Source organism: Musa acuminata, chromosome BXJ1-8, assembly GCF_036884655.1.
Source record: "Musa acuminata AAA Group cultivar baxijiao chromosome BXJ1-8, Cavendish_Baxijiao_AAA, whole genome shotgun sequence".
NCBI lineage: Eukaryota > Viridiplantae > Streptophyta > Magnoliopsida > Zingiberales > Musaceae > Musa > Musa acuminata.
In genome coordinates, this window is record NC_088334.1 from 7,094,954 (window position 1) to 7,111,558 (window position 16,605).

The following is a 16,605-nucleotide window of genomic DNA, read 5'->3' on the forward strand; positions in this document are numbered from 1 at the left end:
CCATTCGAGACTCGCAGCAGTCGCCTATCTCTCCGTCCAGTGTTTGTATGGTGAAGTAGGCGATCTCCCAGTTCTTGCAGCAAGTTCTCATTCGTGAGTAGCGCAGGTGGAGTTGCCTTTGAAGGATGCTATTTAGTTGGTATTGTATTGCCAATTCAATGGGATCTTTGAATTCCAGCCGAACTACTATCACTTTCTAGACTCCTACCCCTCACTTTTAACTTGAGAGCCATGATGCTTCTTGAAGCTTCATGATATTTTCTCAGCAGCAGAGTAAGCAGTATCGGAGAAATACTGCTGCTGATCTGAAGAAGAAGAAGAAGAAGAAGAAGAAGCCTTCTACTTAAAGAAGAAGGAAGCAAACATCTCTATGGGGACTTATCCAGCAACAGCATCAAGACTGAACTCTGCTGCTTCATCCTCCAAGTGAGAAAGCAAGGGTTGGGTGTGGATGCAAAGCGCAGCCTGAGGCATCCTTGATCGCATCTGAAACCACTCTCCAGAGTGAGAAAGGAACCTGCCATTTTCCACAGGTTAGAACTGCTCCACAAAGTGACATGCATATCAATTGCTGAAGGGCCCCATGCAGCTTGGAGAGACTGTGTGATGAGGAACTTTCTGAGACAAATAGGTACCCCACACAGTAAGCAGACTTCATCTTGTTGTTTTCATACTCTCTCTTCTGCTAACCCTTTCTTAATTATCAGCTTCTGCTTATACTTCCTTTCACATCTACTTATCAGTATGATTGATAGCACAAGATTTGGTACCTGAAACAGTCAGTGCCACACATCATGTGTACCACAAATTTCATGTTTCTTCAGTGTTCAACTCATTTTTAAGTGGTGCAGATCATAACCTGCAACTTTTCACATATGTTTCTGAAGGCATGTTTCCCATATCCAAGTTTGACAGATAGATAGATAGATAGCAAAATGAAAGGAAGGCACCTGCAAGGATTTATCATCCTAAAAAATCTCGAGTTTTGGATGGATTAGCAGCATCAATCCTTGCAATCTGCAATGTATGTTATGAGACGTTAGCATGCGCAGATAATGGAAGATGCAGCTCCTGTATCTTGGCTGAGTGACCCACATACTACTATGCTAATTAATATACCTCGAGTCCAGTGATTAGAACATATGTAAGAAAGGCAAACTGAAATAGAACTCATTTCACAACATTATTTCGGATATGAACAAAGAAAAACCATAATGAAATGCTACTACAAATAGATAAGACATGCCATTTAAAATCCACATTTGAACTGTAAAAAGTATATGACTATCTAATAGTTAAGACAGTGCTTGAAGGCAGTCTTCTCTGCCCACCTTCTCCACTGGGTTATCTGACTTTTGTTCTCTCTCGTTACCATCAAACCCTAAGTCGTAGGTTTCACAAGAGGAAAAAGAAGAAAGTTGGTAGACTTGAGACCCTAAGTTTGAAGTATACCACTCTTCAGTTTTTCCTGTGTATACATTGAATTTATGACCACTCGGAGTCATATTATCTGCATGCGGTGACCATATTACATGCAAACAGTTCATATTCTAGAATTTATATTGTTATCTAATGGTGAGGACTCGTATTGTTAACCACTTTAGGTTTTGGCACTGGTTGATCTAAGATGATTCTGTGATCTCTAGTCAAGCATTTTGTGGAATCGCAGTATGATATCCAGCTTCAAGCTTCGTCAATGGAGTTTTGCGTGATGCTGACACGGTAGGTCTACAAGACTTAGACTCGTACACATGACGCATGGTGGCATCCTTAGAGGTGGCAAATCAACTAACCTAAAAGGTATAGAATTACGACTCCAATAGTGACTAAAAAGACGAAGAAGTTATTCTGTGGCCAAGTACCAACTTTTCTTGATGGATTATTGCTTGCTCCCAACTGCTGGATCATTGCGTGGTGATAAAGATATGGACTACAAGCTTAGAATTTCCACCCCAAGTTATAGGAAGAGGACTCTTCCGAGTTCGTAAGCATCAAATTCTACTCGGTGAGGAGATTATAATTGTGTTGCATGCAACTTTCCTCTTTCATGGAATTCTGTGCATCTAAGCTTATAATGTCAAGCACACGAAGCTAGCCTTTCCAGATTGTTCCACTGGTCTAGAATATGGATTTAGTCCAAATCGCATCAACATAATTGCTGCAGAGAATCTTATTCTTTAGAGAGAAACAGTAATCGTTCATCGCTAAAAGTAATGCAAATACAAATCATCTATCTCTCATCATCAGACGACCGGATTATTAATCAGCAGTGTACATGGGTTTCAGAACCGTGAATCATAGCCAGTGGGGTTCATCCCAAACTAAGCCCTGGCTGATCTCATCGAGGAAGTCAGCATCGCTCTGAAACATGCAAGGGCTGGCAGCGAGGGCGTCATCGACGGACTGAGGCGTGCAGTCTTGCTGCGTTCGAGCCATTTCCATGCAGATTAATGCGAGCAGGTTCCCGTGCTGGGCTTGCAGGTTGGTGAGCTCGGCTTTCGCCCGTGCCAGCTGCGCTTGGAGCTCATCCACCTGCTTCTGAAGCTGGCATACGGCACCAGTGCACCCGTACACCGGATCTCGGATCCGCGCCTTCGCCTCGTACACCATGCTGCTCACGGCGTCCGCCCTCTGGTTTTCCGGGAGATCCTGAGAGTGTCGAATCCAATTGAAGTGCGGTAGGACATATATATAAAAACAGAAACAAACTTTGTGGGGAAGACTTAACGGAGGCAGTTTACCTGCAACAGTTTGATGATGTTGCTGGCACCGAACACGCGATGCGCGGTGGTGAACTTGAGCGGCTCTGTCGGCGGGAAATAAGGCGCGAGAACGCAGTTGTCGGCGCATCGCCGGCGGAGGATCTTGCAGGCGGCACAGGGGCTGTGGATGACTACTGTCGTCGGAGTGGCGGGGAGGCACGGAGGTGATGAGATGGGAGAAGATGCTGGGGAGGAAGGAACGTGATGGAAGCCGGTGGTGGTTGTGTCGCTGGAGTCCATGGCAGGAGGTGGAAAGAGGGAGGAGAGAATAATATGGACTCTTGAATGGAGATGGTGGCTCGTTCTTGCCCCGCAGAGGAGATATATAGGGAGGGGGAGACTACGACGCCATTGCTGACAGATATGACGTCAGCAGGTTAGAACATTTGCGTCAGATCCCGGTCTGCTGTGTCGTCTCAGTAGAAATATGACTCGACCGATACGGTGGATGTGAATCCGAGATGTCAGTTCAAGTATCGGAAATAGCCTTTTATATCCAATAATGTATCGATGGAGCCTCGTCAATTTTTTACTATTGATTTTGACATGAGAAAAAGTGATCCTTAAATCAAAATGAGAACTTTGTGCACACGGATGCATCCTCATCAACGAGCAGAATCGATCACCTCAAACACAGCTTCCATGCATGAGCAGAATCGGTCATCCCCTACTTTCCAAGTACTTTGTTCTAACAGCAGGTCATACATAGCCTTGAAAGGTAGAACATTCCATTCCCCAACCGAAGGGCCACGAAATGAACTGTGTGCAATGTGGAAGACTAAGCAGCGGCGGCGGCATCGACCGATGGACCAATTAGCCCGTCTGAATTGATTGTGCCATCGTCGTTGCAGTGCTGAAAACGTTGCGCTTCCAAATACTTGCGGGCCTTCACGAAGCGGAGACTTGGAATGGGTCGTGTCGTCGTCGTCGTCTGCCGCAAGTTTCCAGCAGTGTGTGGGGTGCGAGTGAAGCTGGTGCCGCATGCACGCGGCGCACAAGAAAGCAACCTTCCATGGAAACCCGCATCTATCAGAGCCTCCGTTCATTGTTGAGGTTGGAGGAAGTCTTTATTTGCTGTGTTTTTGTAGTGTGTGATGGGAGATGTGCTGTACGAGTTTTCCCACCTTATAGCTAATTAATGTCTCATTTTTTATGGGTACAAGAAATTTTCCTACGGTTTCAGCATTAGTAAAGAGTGTTGTTCTCTGTATCAAACACACAAAGAAGGAGAGAGATTTGTAATTAATTTTAGATTATTTCAATTTTTAATTAATTTTGTTATCAATTATTTTGATCTTACTTAATGAGATAATTGATCTATCAACTTCGTTAATCTTAAATCGATATATCATTATAAATTAATTGTTAATACAAGACTAATCAAAGTGTTATATATCTCCAGTTAGACGAAAAAATGAGGATTTCTTTAAATTTTTAGATGATATTTTTCTTATAAAATACCTTACAACTTATCGGATTATAATATCTATCTTCTTCCAAGATATCTAAAATATTCTCATCTTGCATTTTTAAAGATATCGAAATCATGAGTTCATCGAAGACGGTCATATCTGATCGGTCCCACTCTTACTTCTTCAACCTTTCAATAATAGTCCACATCAAATCCACGCAGGCCCACACGGCAGTCACTGTTGCTGGGATCTTGGCAAGTTCCCACTAGCTCGGTCGGTCCCGGAAATGGATTGGGAAGCGATGGAGATGATATTCTCCCAATACTGCTGCAGACATGCGAAGCTTTTCTCCATCTTTCTATTTCTCCCTGCGCTTTCTTTGTTTCGCAGCACCTGTCTCTCTCTTCGGTTCCTTCATTCAGACAGGATGGCGTATTGATGATGATGCCGAGAGAACTCTCTCTCTCTCTCTCTCTCTCGCTATCGTTTGCTGATTGTCAACCTGGAAGGTTGGACGGCACTTCTCCATCAAAGCCAACTTGGCCATCATACCACTGTGGACTTCGTCGATGAGGTTTCGTGATACCTTGATACTCTTACGACGAAGAGGAGGAGAGACACTTTGAGGTGGAATATCCGATCCAACTCAGTCTAAGCTTGAAAAAGGCAATTGATGCATCAATCAAGGTCATTGGTTTTGGACCAAACTAATTCTCGTTTTTCTATATTCTTTGTTTAATTTTTATCATGGTATCATAGCCTTCTTCCTTGCGGATGTAGGCAGCTCTGTCGAAGCCTTCTCTTTTCTGTTCAGTTGGAAAGGGTAGTGCTGCTACTTACCTCTCCTCCGGTGTCGCGGCCACCTCCTACCCTCACAAGAACCTCGCCTACATTACCGTGGTGGTCGTCGTACTTGCAACTATTCCTCGGCCAGCGACCTCTCCTCCTCGTTCCCACATCTCACTCGAGCAAGAAGTGCTGCTGTCGCCATCCTTACCGCCACAACCATCACTGCCTTCCTGCGGCAATAGGAACGATTGCAGTTTTTACAACTTCCATCTGCAGCCGCTTCCCTCTGCCGCAGCAATTTCTCTACAACTGTAACTACTGTAGATTTTTTTTTTCTTTCTTTTCACCTAATCGCTGCAGATTTCTTGCTCACCGTTGCAGCCTCCTCTACAGTGCATCATTGCAGCCTCCTCTGTAGTGCATCGCTGCAGCCTCCTCTGCAGTGCATCGCTGCAGCCTCCTCTGCACTATCGCTGCAGCCTCCTTTGCAGCGCATCGATCTACTTTTCTCCTCCTCCATCCCTCCTATATCTTTACATCTTTTGTAAAGATCACTTAAACCGCCACAAAATACCTGGTATGTCTTCATTTTCCTCTTTCGATATTCCTGTCCCTATTTCTGCAGGGATTCTAAACACTTCTCAAAGTCTTATCACCATCAATGCTGCAGCACTTATTCCCTTCAAATTATCCAAAGGCGGCAACTATGCATCTTGGCGAGCACAACTTTTTAATCTTCTATTTGGCTATGAACTCCTAGGTTACGTTGATGGCTCTCTCCAGTGTCCACCTGAAATGATCAACATCCCAGATGAACCCAGTCCAGTGCCAAATCCAGCCCATAAACTATGGTTACGTCAAGATCGCCTCATCCTCCAAGCTATTCAAGCTTCCGTTGCTGGATCCATTACCCCGTTGATATCCTCATGTATGACTGCTACAGAAGCGTGGTGCAAGTTACAAACAACTTTGGCAAATCGCTCGTGTACTCGCATGCTCGGACTTCTCTCCAATCTGATGAAAATGAAACAAGAGGGAAGTACTATTGCTGATTATCTACAACATATCAAAGTTATCATCGATGATTTAGCTTTGATAGGTCATTCTCTCAGTGATGAAGAAGTCCTAATCCATACCCTCAATGGCCTAGGAGGCGAGTACAAAGAACTGACAGCAGCACTTCGGGCACGCGACTCACCAATATCATTCGAAGAACTTTATGATAAGTTGATCGACTATGAGACATACTTGAAGCGTGATGATAGGTTGCCTGGACCACCTATTACAACTCAGGTCAATCAAAAATCCAAGAGGAAGAGCAACCAGTACAATAAGCACGTCAATAACGATTTGGCTAAGTTGCCTCCTAGCCCTATAGGGCCCAAACTAAACCCCCCTTCCATATCAAGGTGGTAACTTTCAGCCATCGCATCCTAACTTCACAAGCCACCAACGAGTCGTTTGCCAACTATGTGATAAAGTCGGACACTCCGCGAAAGTCTGTCGGTCTCGCCCTAGACTCCCTGCTCCATCACAGTAGCCTCAGGCGAATTTCATTGCTACTCCAACTCCTACCCAACCCAATTGGATTGTGGACTCGGGCGCCTCTCATCACATCACCTCTGATCTTCAAAACTTGTCCAGAGTAAACCCCCCTTCCATATAGGGCCCAGACTAAACCCCCCTTCCATATCAAGGTGGTAACTTTCAGCCATCGCATCCTAACTTCACAAGCCACCAACGAGTCGTTTGCCAACTATGTGATAAAGTCGGACACTCCGCGAAAGTCTGTCAGTCTCGCCCTAGACTCCCTGCTCCATCACAGTAGCCTCAGGCGAATTTCATGGCTACTCCAACTCCTACCCAACCCAATTGGATTGTGGACTCGGGCGCCTCTCATCACATCACCTCTGATCTTCAAAACTTGTCCATCCACAACAACTATGACGAAAATGAAGATATCATCATCGATGATGGTAAAAGAATTCCTATTACTCATTCTGGTTCCTCAACGCTTAGTTCACTTACCACAACTTTTACACTCGATGATGTTTTGTGTGCACCTACCATTAAAAAAAACCTCATTTCCGTTTCTCAATTCTGTAAACAAAATAATACTTCAATTGAATTCTTCCCTAACTTTTTTCTTGTTAAGGATTTGAGCACGGGGGTAGGTCCAGGGCCAGAACAAAGACAACATTTATGAGTGACCATCCGCTTCGTAAATTACCCTTCCTACTGTTCACTCTTCAGTCGCAGCTCCAGTTGATGTATGGCATCGTCATCTTGGTTATCCCTCCCCTTTTATCCAGCAAAAATTACTTTCTCGTTATTCTCTTCCTATCTTGAAAATCAATAACACTGTTAATCATTGCAATGCTTGTTTTTGCAATAAAAGTCATAAACTGTCTTTTGAGACAACCTCCATTTCTTGCTATATGATACTATGATAAAAATAATAGAAGATAAGAACAATAATTGAAGAAGCTTTATTATAGAAATGAAATAGCTTTAGCTTAAATATATTAACCTATTCCCTCTCCTATTTATACAGATTAGATTAGGAGGAAGGATTTTCTTCAACATAATAAACATAATAGAGAGATTTCCTCGTATAGTTGGAAAAATCTTATCTTCTATTTGAGGAAATCTTATCTTCAGTGAATACATTCATACATGGATCCCCTATGCATGAATGTATCTATCCTTCTCTTTTCTTTCTTTTTCTTTTTCTTTTTTCTATCTTTAAAAATAATAAACTTTTTTTATAAAAATAAGAAAAAAAATAAATAGAAAAAATCCTAAGGGAAAGAGTGTCCTTAAAGAACATTACAACAAGTTGGTAAAAAAATAAAGGTAGACTAAGATATGGATTCTTCTAGATTGATAGATACACTTATATTAAAATATTATATTTATATATAAAGTTATGTATCCAACTTCATCATCGATTCGATTTTAGGTATAAGTTATATTGGATAAGATTTCGAGTGCTCAACCCGATGAGTGAGTATATCACTACCAAAGTAATATTTTAAGTACTAGTTTTTTATAAAATAATTTAAAACTTATCAATTTACGAGCGATTATAATATCTATCTTCTTCCAATTTATCTAAGCAAGTAAGAAAAAGAATATCGTTTGAGAGAAACAAAGTAGTGGCCAAAACACTACAACGAGTTGGTCAAAAAGTATAGGTAGAAAAAGATACGGATTCTTATAGATTGATAGGTACACTTACTCTCAAATATTATATCTATATATAAAGTTTTGTATCCAACTTCATCACCGGTCCGATTTTAGGTGTAAATTATATCGGATGAAATTTCGAGCTCTCAACCCGATAAGTGAGTATATCACCACCAAAGTAATATTTTAGGTACTAATTGTCCTTATATTAAAAAAACTTTATTAAAAAAATATTTTTATTATAAAAAATATGATAAATATTATATTGTTCTCTCAACCTCTCATCGAATATGATAAATATTATATTCATAAACAATAACATACAAAATATTAAGTGGAGTAGCTTCCACCTACTATTCCATACCATAGCAAACAAAGTCAGAAGCAAAGCTTCATGATCGTGACAAAGGATGTTCTCAAAGAGTTGCATGGATTCATGAAAGCTATATCATTTCTCTGTGTATGATCACAAAATGATGGAGTGCACATAGTTATATTAGATGTGAGCTAAGCTTCATTTAGAAAAGAGGAGATGACCATGTCATCAGTCCGAACAAGTACCGATCTCATGGCTTCAACACTCTCCATTTCTACCAGTCCACAATTACATTACTCCTCCTGTGCTGTGTGACACTCTGGTGCTAACTATACTACAAGGGAGAGAGTTGTTTGTTTGCAAACACAAACCCATGCATTGGTTTCTCTTCTGTTGTTGTCCTGCAACAAGTGGCACATAGAAATTGAGGTTAAGCAGCATTAAATTGAATGGGTTGGCTTGCTTGCTTCAAACAAAAGATCACAAATTAGGTGGTGCCTTCACATCCCACCAGCAAATTTGCTGCTTCCCTTGGCCTTTATACTTTCTTTAGCTTCAAGAAATGACTTCATGCACTGCAGCAAAGGAAAGCAGAGACAGCTTCTCTATTGAGGAACAGAAGTGAGATGAAGTGGGTGACTAATAATGATAGCTCAACCAAAAGGCATCATCACCACCGCACAGCAAGCCTTAGCCAATTCGACCGTTGTGCTCCCGCGCTTTTAAAACTGTCACCAACCGCAACCTTCCCCCTTCAACTCCGCCCCCATTATTAAGTAGTAGAACTCTCTCTATCTGTTCCCCGTCGCGGTTGTCCCCTCTTTGCCGCCTCCTCTTTGAGCCAAATCCTTAAGAGGAACGGAACATGGGCTCGTTCGACCGACCGAGGAAGAGGATCCAGCTGTGGAAGAAGGCCCTCATCCACTTCGCCTTGTGCTTCGTGATGGGCTTCTTCACCGGCTTTGCCCCCGCGAGCACCGCCTCCATCTTCTCCGGCCGCATTGGCTCCTCTGACCGGCCGACGAAGCCCGTGCCTGCCTTGGAGAGGCTCGCCGACCCTGGCATCGCCAACCGGAGCATAATGGCTGAGATTCCAGTGGGAGAATCTCCTGAGCCGCATTTGGATCGGCAACTGATCATCATAACGACGACTCGCTCCGACGACAGGCTGCAAGAGGCATTCTTGAGGAGACTGGCCTGCACCTTGAAGCTGGTGCCCCCGCCGCTGCTCTGGATCGTTGTCCAAGCCCGCGCCGCAGCCCCCGTGACGGCCGAGATGCTGAGGAAGACCGGCGTCATGTACAGGCACCTGACGTTCGAGAAGAACTTTACTGATCCAGCAGCGGAGGCCGATCACCAGAGGAACGTGGCGCTGAATCATGTGGAGTATCACCGGCTTGCCGGGGTCGTTCACTTCGCAGACGCATCCAACGTCTACGATCTCGAATTCTTCGAAGAGATCAGACAGATTAAGTATGCGTTCTCTCACATCTGCATCTCCTCTGCCTTGTGTCCTCATTTTGTTGACTTCAAGAACACCCGAATGCAGTTTGGTATCGAAAGGAGTTTGCAGCATTAGCTGAGATCCTCCTCCTGTGCTACATCGAAATGCTTCTCTTGACATTTCCCTCCCCGTAGTTAAAGCTCTTCTGATCAACAAATGCAGGGTTTTTGGGACTTGGCCATTGGCGACGGCATCGGCGAACAGGAGGAGAGTGGTGGTGGATAGGCCGGTTTGCAGCTCTTCCAAGGTCGTGGGATGGCTCTTCAAGGACTCGAGCAATGACAAAGCCACTGTTAGGAGTCCGATGACCGATGCCGACATGAAGGGGAAACCTCTACAGATCGACATATCAGCCTTCGCGTTCAATAGTACGATTCTGTGGGATCCTGAGAGATGGGGCCGCCCCACATCGGTGCCCGACACATCGCAAGTTAGCATGTTGATAGTTACTTGATGAGCTTTATGTCATTTCATTGTCTCACCATCTCTCTAAATTCTAAACCATTGATATATTTCTGGTGATTGCAACTGCAGGACTCAATGAAGTTTGTCCAAAAGGTAATACGAGAAGATGATATCAAGTTGAAAGGCATTCCTGCTGATTGCTCCAAGATCATGCTGTGGCATCCTTACAGACCAAGGGTCATCCCTCTGCCCTTCCAAAATCCAAGGTAAAGGTAAATGAGAACCATAGAGACCACCCATTTTTACTTTGCCCTTTTCTTTTAATCATCTTCTATTTTGATTGAGGGTATCAGTCATCTTCCAAGCAATATTATTTATTGCAAGTTCCTGGCGTTGCGCTGTTATAGAGTAAGAGAGAGAGAGAGAAAGAGAGAGAAAACAGACCGGGTGGGAATTTATTGCTTGTTGACTGGTGTCAGATATATATTATTTATTGCAAGTTCAAGGCATGTATAGGGGAAGGAAATCTAAGTTAGTATGTGATCCAAGAATTGCCTTATAGCAATAATGCAATAGAAGATGATTGAAGAAGATTATATATTTTACTGAAACTGCCTCTTGAATAATTGAAGAAAAGTCATGTTGGCCTCCTATGTTAGTTTTTATTTATTTAATCTTTCTCAGTGCATTTTAAATATTACACTCAATCACAACATTGGATTTGGGATTTATTACATTATTGTAACTATACTGTACTCTTCTACATCTACATTCATGTCCATACAATTGTTGAAAAATTAAGATAATCACAATATCTATAGATCTCCTTTTCTATACGTCCATACCATGTTGACTTGTTGATAAGCATCAACAAGTCAACTCTTGCCTACAAAGACTCGAAGAGGAAGGATACAATTAAATTTCTATTCTCCAAAAAAACAGATCTTCAATCATCATATAACGCTGAACATTTAGAAAAGATCACAACGTCAAGTATGAAACCTAGTTCTCAGAAAAGCAGCAATAACTAGCATCAACCATTATGGTTTTATTTTGGTACAATACCTCAATTAGTTGCAACTAGAACATATTCTAAGCAAAAATAAAAAGGGTCAAAAAAATTACGCCAAAGCAAACCATTGCTCTACAAGTTCAAAATGAAAAGCACAGTGAGAACAGTTCTAAAGAGTTTTGTATATAGAAAGTCAAAAAGCAGACTAACATGCACTTGGAGGCCTACTTACCAGAAATCACAAGAACACAAACAAATCTACCGAAAAATCCATTTCTTCCTAACTGCATCTCCTTTAGGCTCTCCTTGGATGTTGCCAGGTTTCCTTTTCACAATTCCCCAGTTTAAAGCTTCCAATCTGCACGTTAAAAAAAAGTCTGAAATCAAACAATAGCAAAAAACAAAGAGTAAATAGAGCTTTGGTTCTGATACAGATGACTATCAGGTTTAGAAAACTTAAGTCTAATCAAATCTACAAACTTGCAGGAGCATAGAATTGTATTTGTTTCCAAGGTGGTAACCTATTCCCTTCGCATCCAATCCCAAGAATCGTACATACCCACAAGTCAAACAACTTTGGAACTCATTAAGTATTAGATATTTGATGTCAACTGAGACAATGATGTTAAACTGAACTCCTGATTCTCAAAGGTTTTTACCAGTGATTTAAAAAAGCGCTCAGGCGCTCGCCTAGGCGCTCGGGCGAGGCGAGGCGAGGCGAGGCGAGGCCCGAGCGCCTCACTAAACTTCCAAGCAGCACGCTTCAAAGAGGCATCGCCTGGGAGCTCGCCCGAGCCCAGGCGTTGGGCGTTTCGGGCAAGCGCCTGGGTTAAACCAGGCAACCGAACCAGGATTCTAGGTCAGGTTCGATCTTCGATGGTTAGTTGGTTCAATCGAACCAACTAAAACCGATATCAGCTGTCGCTGCCTAACCCTAACCCTAACCCTGCTCGTTGCTGCTGCCGCTGCCTCCTTACATTCCCGCTCCCGCTGTCGCTGCCTCCTTACACTCCCGCTCCGGCTCTCGCTAATGCTTCCTCTTTTCTTAGTTAGCACCCCCTTACACTCTTCCTTCTTCTCCTTTTATATACCGTTAACAGTATACCGTTAACAGTATACTGTATACTGTTAATATTATTAGGTTTATTTGAAATTATTAATTTTAAATAATTATATTTATTAATTATATTTTTATATTTTAGCATCTCGTTTCGCTCGGGCGAGCGCTTAGCGCCTCGGGCGTTTTTAGACCTTAGCGCATTTTGGCGCCTAGCGCTTTTTAAATCACTGGTTTTTACATTTTATATTGTTTTATATTCTGATAACATCACATAAGATAGAGTAACATGACATTATACATGTCAAACACACACACACATACGAATGGTAGATGAACTTCATATAATTGTGATGTCAAATCATATGAAACGTATCTTAATAAAGAGAATTCATAAATTGTAAGAAAACATGAGTACTTAGGATCCTCAAGACATCCATGCAAACTCCAGCGCCGGTGAAATCCTTCCATGATTTCAATTCCACTTGCAAGAATCATGTGCCTAAAGAAGAGCATAGGATTTCCAACTCTAAGATACACTGAGCAGACACAAGGACATTGTTTTCCTAAATATAAGCAGTTACTAATCAAGAATGTGCACTTTGACTGAATACATAATAGGTCAGTAAAGAAAAGAAAGGGTCACATAGTTTTGCCTTCCTTTGGCTCATATCAGATTAATCCAAAAGGTTGGACAAGCAAAACAAAGGGTAGAGTAGATAAAATGTCAATCCACATTTTTTTGTAGATACAACAGATGCAATTCTGGCTACTTAATTGATTGTGATAACATAAATGTTCCATGAGAACCTACATGAGTGACACAATAAAAAGGTCTTTTCATTTTTCCATTCTCCATAAGGTTGTTGACCACCAAGTATCACAAGACAATAAAAGGGAAAAGATTGCACCTTTCCAAAGATGTAACCTCCAATTGGAGTTCAGCAGCTCTTTCCTTTGCTGCAGTAAAGGGCATGGACAACCCCAACTTATGCTCACTATGTAAGAGCCTCTGTCTTAACTACTTATCCTGTTAGCATTTCAATCCAAATTGACAAGTCAAGTAGAAAGTTGCAAAAACCAGTCCAATTTCCGTAAAACACAAAAATACATAAATGTGACTGACCCTTTTCTCAGCACACTGTTGATACAAGACAATCTCATCTTGGCAAAATGGCTCGATATTGTTGATTTTCAAGCCGAAGGCATTTACTAAATGACTTTCCCTTTTATTTCCAAAATAAAGATCACTGACTTGATAGCAATCATAGTTCTTTGGAGACAAGATGGCCCCTGGTACTCGCCACTATAGAGTCATATGAGATGATCCGCTATCACTTTAATAAGAAAAGATTCCTTAAAACTCCATCACATAAGTCAACACCTTCAAGAACATGAGATGCAATCTCAGGGGGAATGATAGGTGAAGGAAGCCCCAGCATAAGGTCATCACCTAGTAGGATAGTTTCTTCCATGGTTGGCTGTGAATCAACTAAAGCAAAATAACGAGGAGACATTAAAGCAATACAACAGTAAAAAATGCTCTTTCAGGAGGCATCACCAACTATTACAAACTAGTAGAGTTCTAACATGTACACTGGTGTAAAATCAGAAACACGATAAGGAGTCAACATATTATATTTTATATAGCAGCTAGCAAAAATAGAAATCACAAGATAGTATATATACACTATACATAATTCTAGATTATGGATTCAATAAGAAATCAACTACAACTGAACTATGTAATTTGAATTGGCTACCAAGATAACCTCATAAGACATTATTAAGTTACCAATACAATACTGTGACAAAACTTGATAAGACAAAGCATAGATACAAGAAAAGAGAAGAACCAGATGAACCATAATTAAATTTATTTTGATTTGAGAGCCAAGAAGACACAAAACATCACATCAATTTTCAATTCATAGGCCCATTTCTTTTTATATGGGCCCCCTACAAAAAACTTAATTTTTGCAAATACTAAGGTTAAGATGATAAAAACAATGTTCAATAACAAACCTACTCAGTAGATGCCTGGAGCAATGATTGCTTCAACAATGTTGTCCAACATAAGGTGTAAGTTACTAAAGTTCATCCCGATATAACAAGAAGATCCTTTATTTTAACATAATTTACCAACCTAAGGCACTTGAAGATCGACTATTTTGTATCTTGAGACAATATTCTTCTTTTTTTTCTAATTGTTGTATATTGAAACAAGTTATTAAAGAGAATATGATCCATTCTTTTGTGGATAGACCCCATTGATGTGAATCTAATAGCAGCAGTTTTACAACTATATCATGCATAGAAGTTACCAGAAAATAGATGAAATGGAGAGAGCTTACAATCCGTGGTTGCTCAACCGGTATGTGTCCCTCCTTTGGTAGTGAAGATACCTCTAAAATTGATCCAGATACAAATTATGTTTGATGTCGAAGAATTGCCACAACAGAAACAAGATATTATAAGTGAACATCAAAGCAGTGATCAGTGATATAATCCTAGTACTAATAAAATAGTATACATAAACTCACAGCAGTCATCCTAAAATCCAGTTCAATATGATGAGTCAGTCATCTTCCATAACTGTGAACAAACAAGGTGTCTTTCAAATATGGAAACCCCTACTGAGATGAGGAGTAAAAAGTCAGAGGGAGTCAATCACATAAACAAACTGACACACAACAAATGAATGATGTGGAATTACTAAAGTTTTAATGTTTGATATATATATATATATATATATATATATATATATATATATATATATATATATATATATATATATATATATATATGCAATTTTGCCTTAGTCTCCCCTTCCAAATTGGTCAAAAAAGCTGTTCTTTGTCGTATTTAGTTTGACCCCTCAAGGTATTCTTCTTCTTCCTCCTCTTTTTATTTGTGTCTAACCACCTCTAAGGCTATAGTTTAAAAAATAACATGTAAAACAACAAGAGGTCTACATGGCATGGTCGAGATACTCCTTTCAAGTTCATACACATCTATATTATTTATACTATCCAAACAAAAATCCTTTAAAGTCTGTACGAGTCTATACTATCAAACTATCAACACAAGTACTTATCTATTATATCTCCTACTTCGGTCTCATGTATAACAGGTTAAAAAACGTGCTATAAACCTACCTGCTGCGAATCAAAACAAACTTAAGCAATATCTATTCATTATCAGATCTGTGTCTGATATAATCCATACTATTCCAGACCCACACCATATCAAAAAACAAAATGATATTATGCAGTCATATTTATTTAAATATGTAAGGTAGTATGATATCCTAAGTCAACCAGAAGATAACTCAGGACATGATATCCCCCTGAAATCTTCAATATATGCCTCCAGGACAAAGCCACAAAGCAAAAGTCATTCAAAATACCTTGCAGCTGAAAGCAGAGGCAAAGCTTCCTGAGATAAGCATGAAGGTTCAAAAGTATACTAAATTTTAAAAAGAAAAAAAGAGATTGTTTTGTCCTCACACTTCGATATAAAAACTATCACAGAATGCAAATAATGGAACTATGGAGAGTTTCAAGACTATCACCAACATTAGCCACAATAGTTGGGATGGGAATGACCAGCACAAGAATGATGCAGTAGACAACATGAGAAGAATGCGGGGGTAAAGAAAGAAGACCGCAAGATCCTCCAAGACACAACATCCTGGAACCTAATTGAAGAAACAAAGAACAGATCGTTGAGCAATTCATCGTAACAAACACACAAAACTGCTACACCAATATCTAACATCGAAAGACGATTCTAATACAATGGTCATGTTTGATCTCAGAACAACTAACAATTACCAAGGGATCAGAAGGACGGGCAGAGAGATCTCACCGGATGATGCTCGACTGGGGCACCGACTGCCAGCAGCCGGGAGGAGAAAGACGGTTTTGGGGCAAGGCCGTCATCTCGCCCATCATCAAACAGGTTTCGGGCTCCGGCTAGGGCTTCTATCCAGGCCGTCGGATCGTACCATCTGACGGTGATCATATGAAGCCATCTATTCGTATCAAACGGCTGCCTTCTTCCCACGCGGGAAAAGGTATAAAGTCCCAGAAAGAACTTTTATTTTTTAAAAAGTCCAAAGTTAGCGACCAATTTTTAAAAAAATTTACAAAACTTT

The 16,605-nt window shown here is 40.9% G+C and overlaps 2 protein-coding genes and 1 long non-coding RNA gene across 16 annotated transcripts; 1 reads left to right on the forward strand and 2 right to left on the reverse strand.

The window, feature by feature from the left end:
* Positions 1–2,146: 2,146 nt before the first annotated feature.
* Positions 2,147–3,035, reverse strand: LOC135588944 (LOB domain-containing protein 1-like). The gene is made up of 2 exons (XM_065081277.1): positions 2,742–3,035; positions 2,147–2,649 (listed from the first exon to the last, which is right to left on the reverse strand). The coding sequence occupies exons 1-2, from the start codon at positions 3,000–3,002 to the stop codon at positions 2,296–2,298; spliced, it is 615 nt and encodes a 204-aa protein (XP_064937349.1). The 5' UTR covers positions 3,003–3,035; the 3' UTR covers positions 2,147–2,295.
* A 5,820-nt stretch (positions 3,036–8,855) lies between these two features.
* Positions 8,856–11,034, forward strand: LOC103993406 (probable beta-1,4-xylosyltransferase GT43A). Of its 2 annotated transcripts, none has more exons than XM_065078576.1 (3): positions 8,856–9,941; positions 10,135–10,410; positions 10,507–10,649. In XM_065078576.1, exons 1-3 carry the CDS (start codon positions 9,334–9,336, stop codon positions 10,514–10,516), a joined length of 894 nt encoding a protein of 297 aa, XP_064934648.1. In that variant the 5' UTR covers positions 8,856–9,333; the 3' UTR covers positions 10,517–10,649. The 2 variants fall into 2 exon arrangements, with proteins under 2 accessions (XP_064934648.1, XP_009411740.2); XM_009413465.3 differs by having other exon boundaries at positions 8,857–9,941; positions 10,135–10,402; positions 10,507–11,034.
* LOC135587320 (uncharacterized) lies at positions 10,492–16,450 on the reverse strand. 13 transcript variants are annotated; one of them, XR_010475834.1, is made up of 6 exons: positions 16,317–16,450; positions 14,801–16,146; positions 13,573–13,938; positions 13,358–13,476; positions 11,622–11,747; positions 10,492–10,623 (listed from the first exon to the last, which is right to left on the reverse strand). It is a non-coding gene; the product is annotated as an uncharacterized LOC135587320 (long non-coding RNA). The 13 variants fall into 13 exon arrangements; XR_010475833.1 differs by lacking the exon at positions 10,492–10,623 and adding an exon at positions 11,406–11,521; XR_010475840.1 differs by lacking the exon at positions 10,492–10,623 and having other exon boundaries at positions 11,406–11,747; positions 14,801–15,079; positions 16,025–16,146; positions 16,317–16,449.
* Positions 16,451–16,605: the final 155 nt, after the last annotated feature.

Coding starts and splice junctions, on each gene's coding strand:
- LOC135588944 (XM_065081277.1), bottom strand. CDS start 3,002: ATGGACTCCAGCGACACAACCACCACCGGCTTCCATCACGTTCCTTCC. Junction 2,650..2,741: donor ACATCATCAAACTGTTGCAG/GTAAACTGCCTC, acceptor CGACACTCTCAG/GATCTCCCGGAAAACCAGAG.
- LOC103993406 (XM_009413465.3), top strand. CDS start 9,334: ATGGGCTCGTTCGACCGACCGAGGAAGAGGATCCAGCTGTGGAAGAAG. Junction 9,942..10,134: donor GAAGAGATCAGACAGATTAA/GTATGCGTTCTC, acceptor CAACAAATGCAG/GGTTTTTGGGACTTGGCCAT. Junction 10,403..10,506: donor CGGTGCCCGACACATCGCAA/GTTAGCATGTTG, acceptor TTGCAACTGCAG/GACTCAATGAAGTTTGTCCA.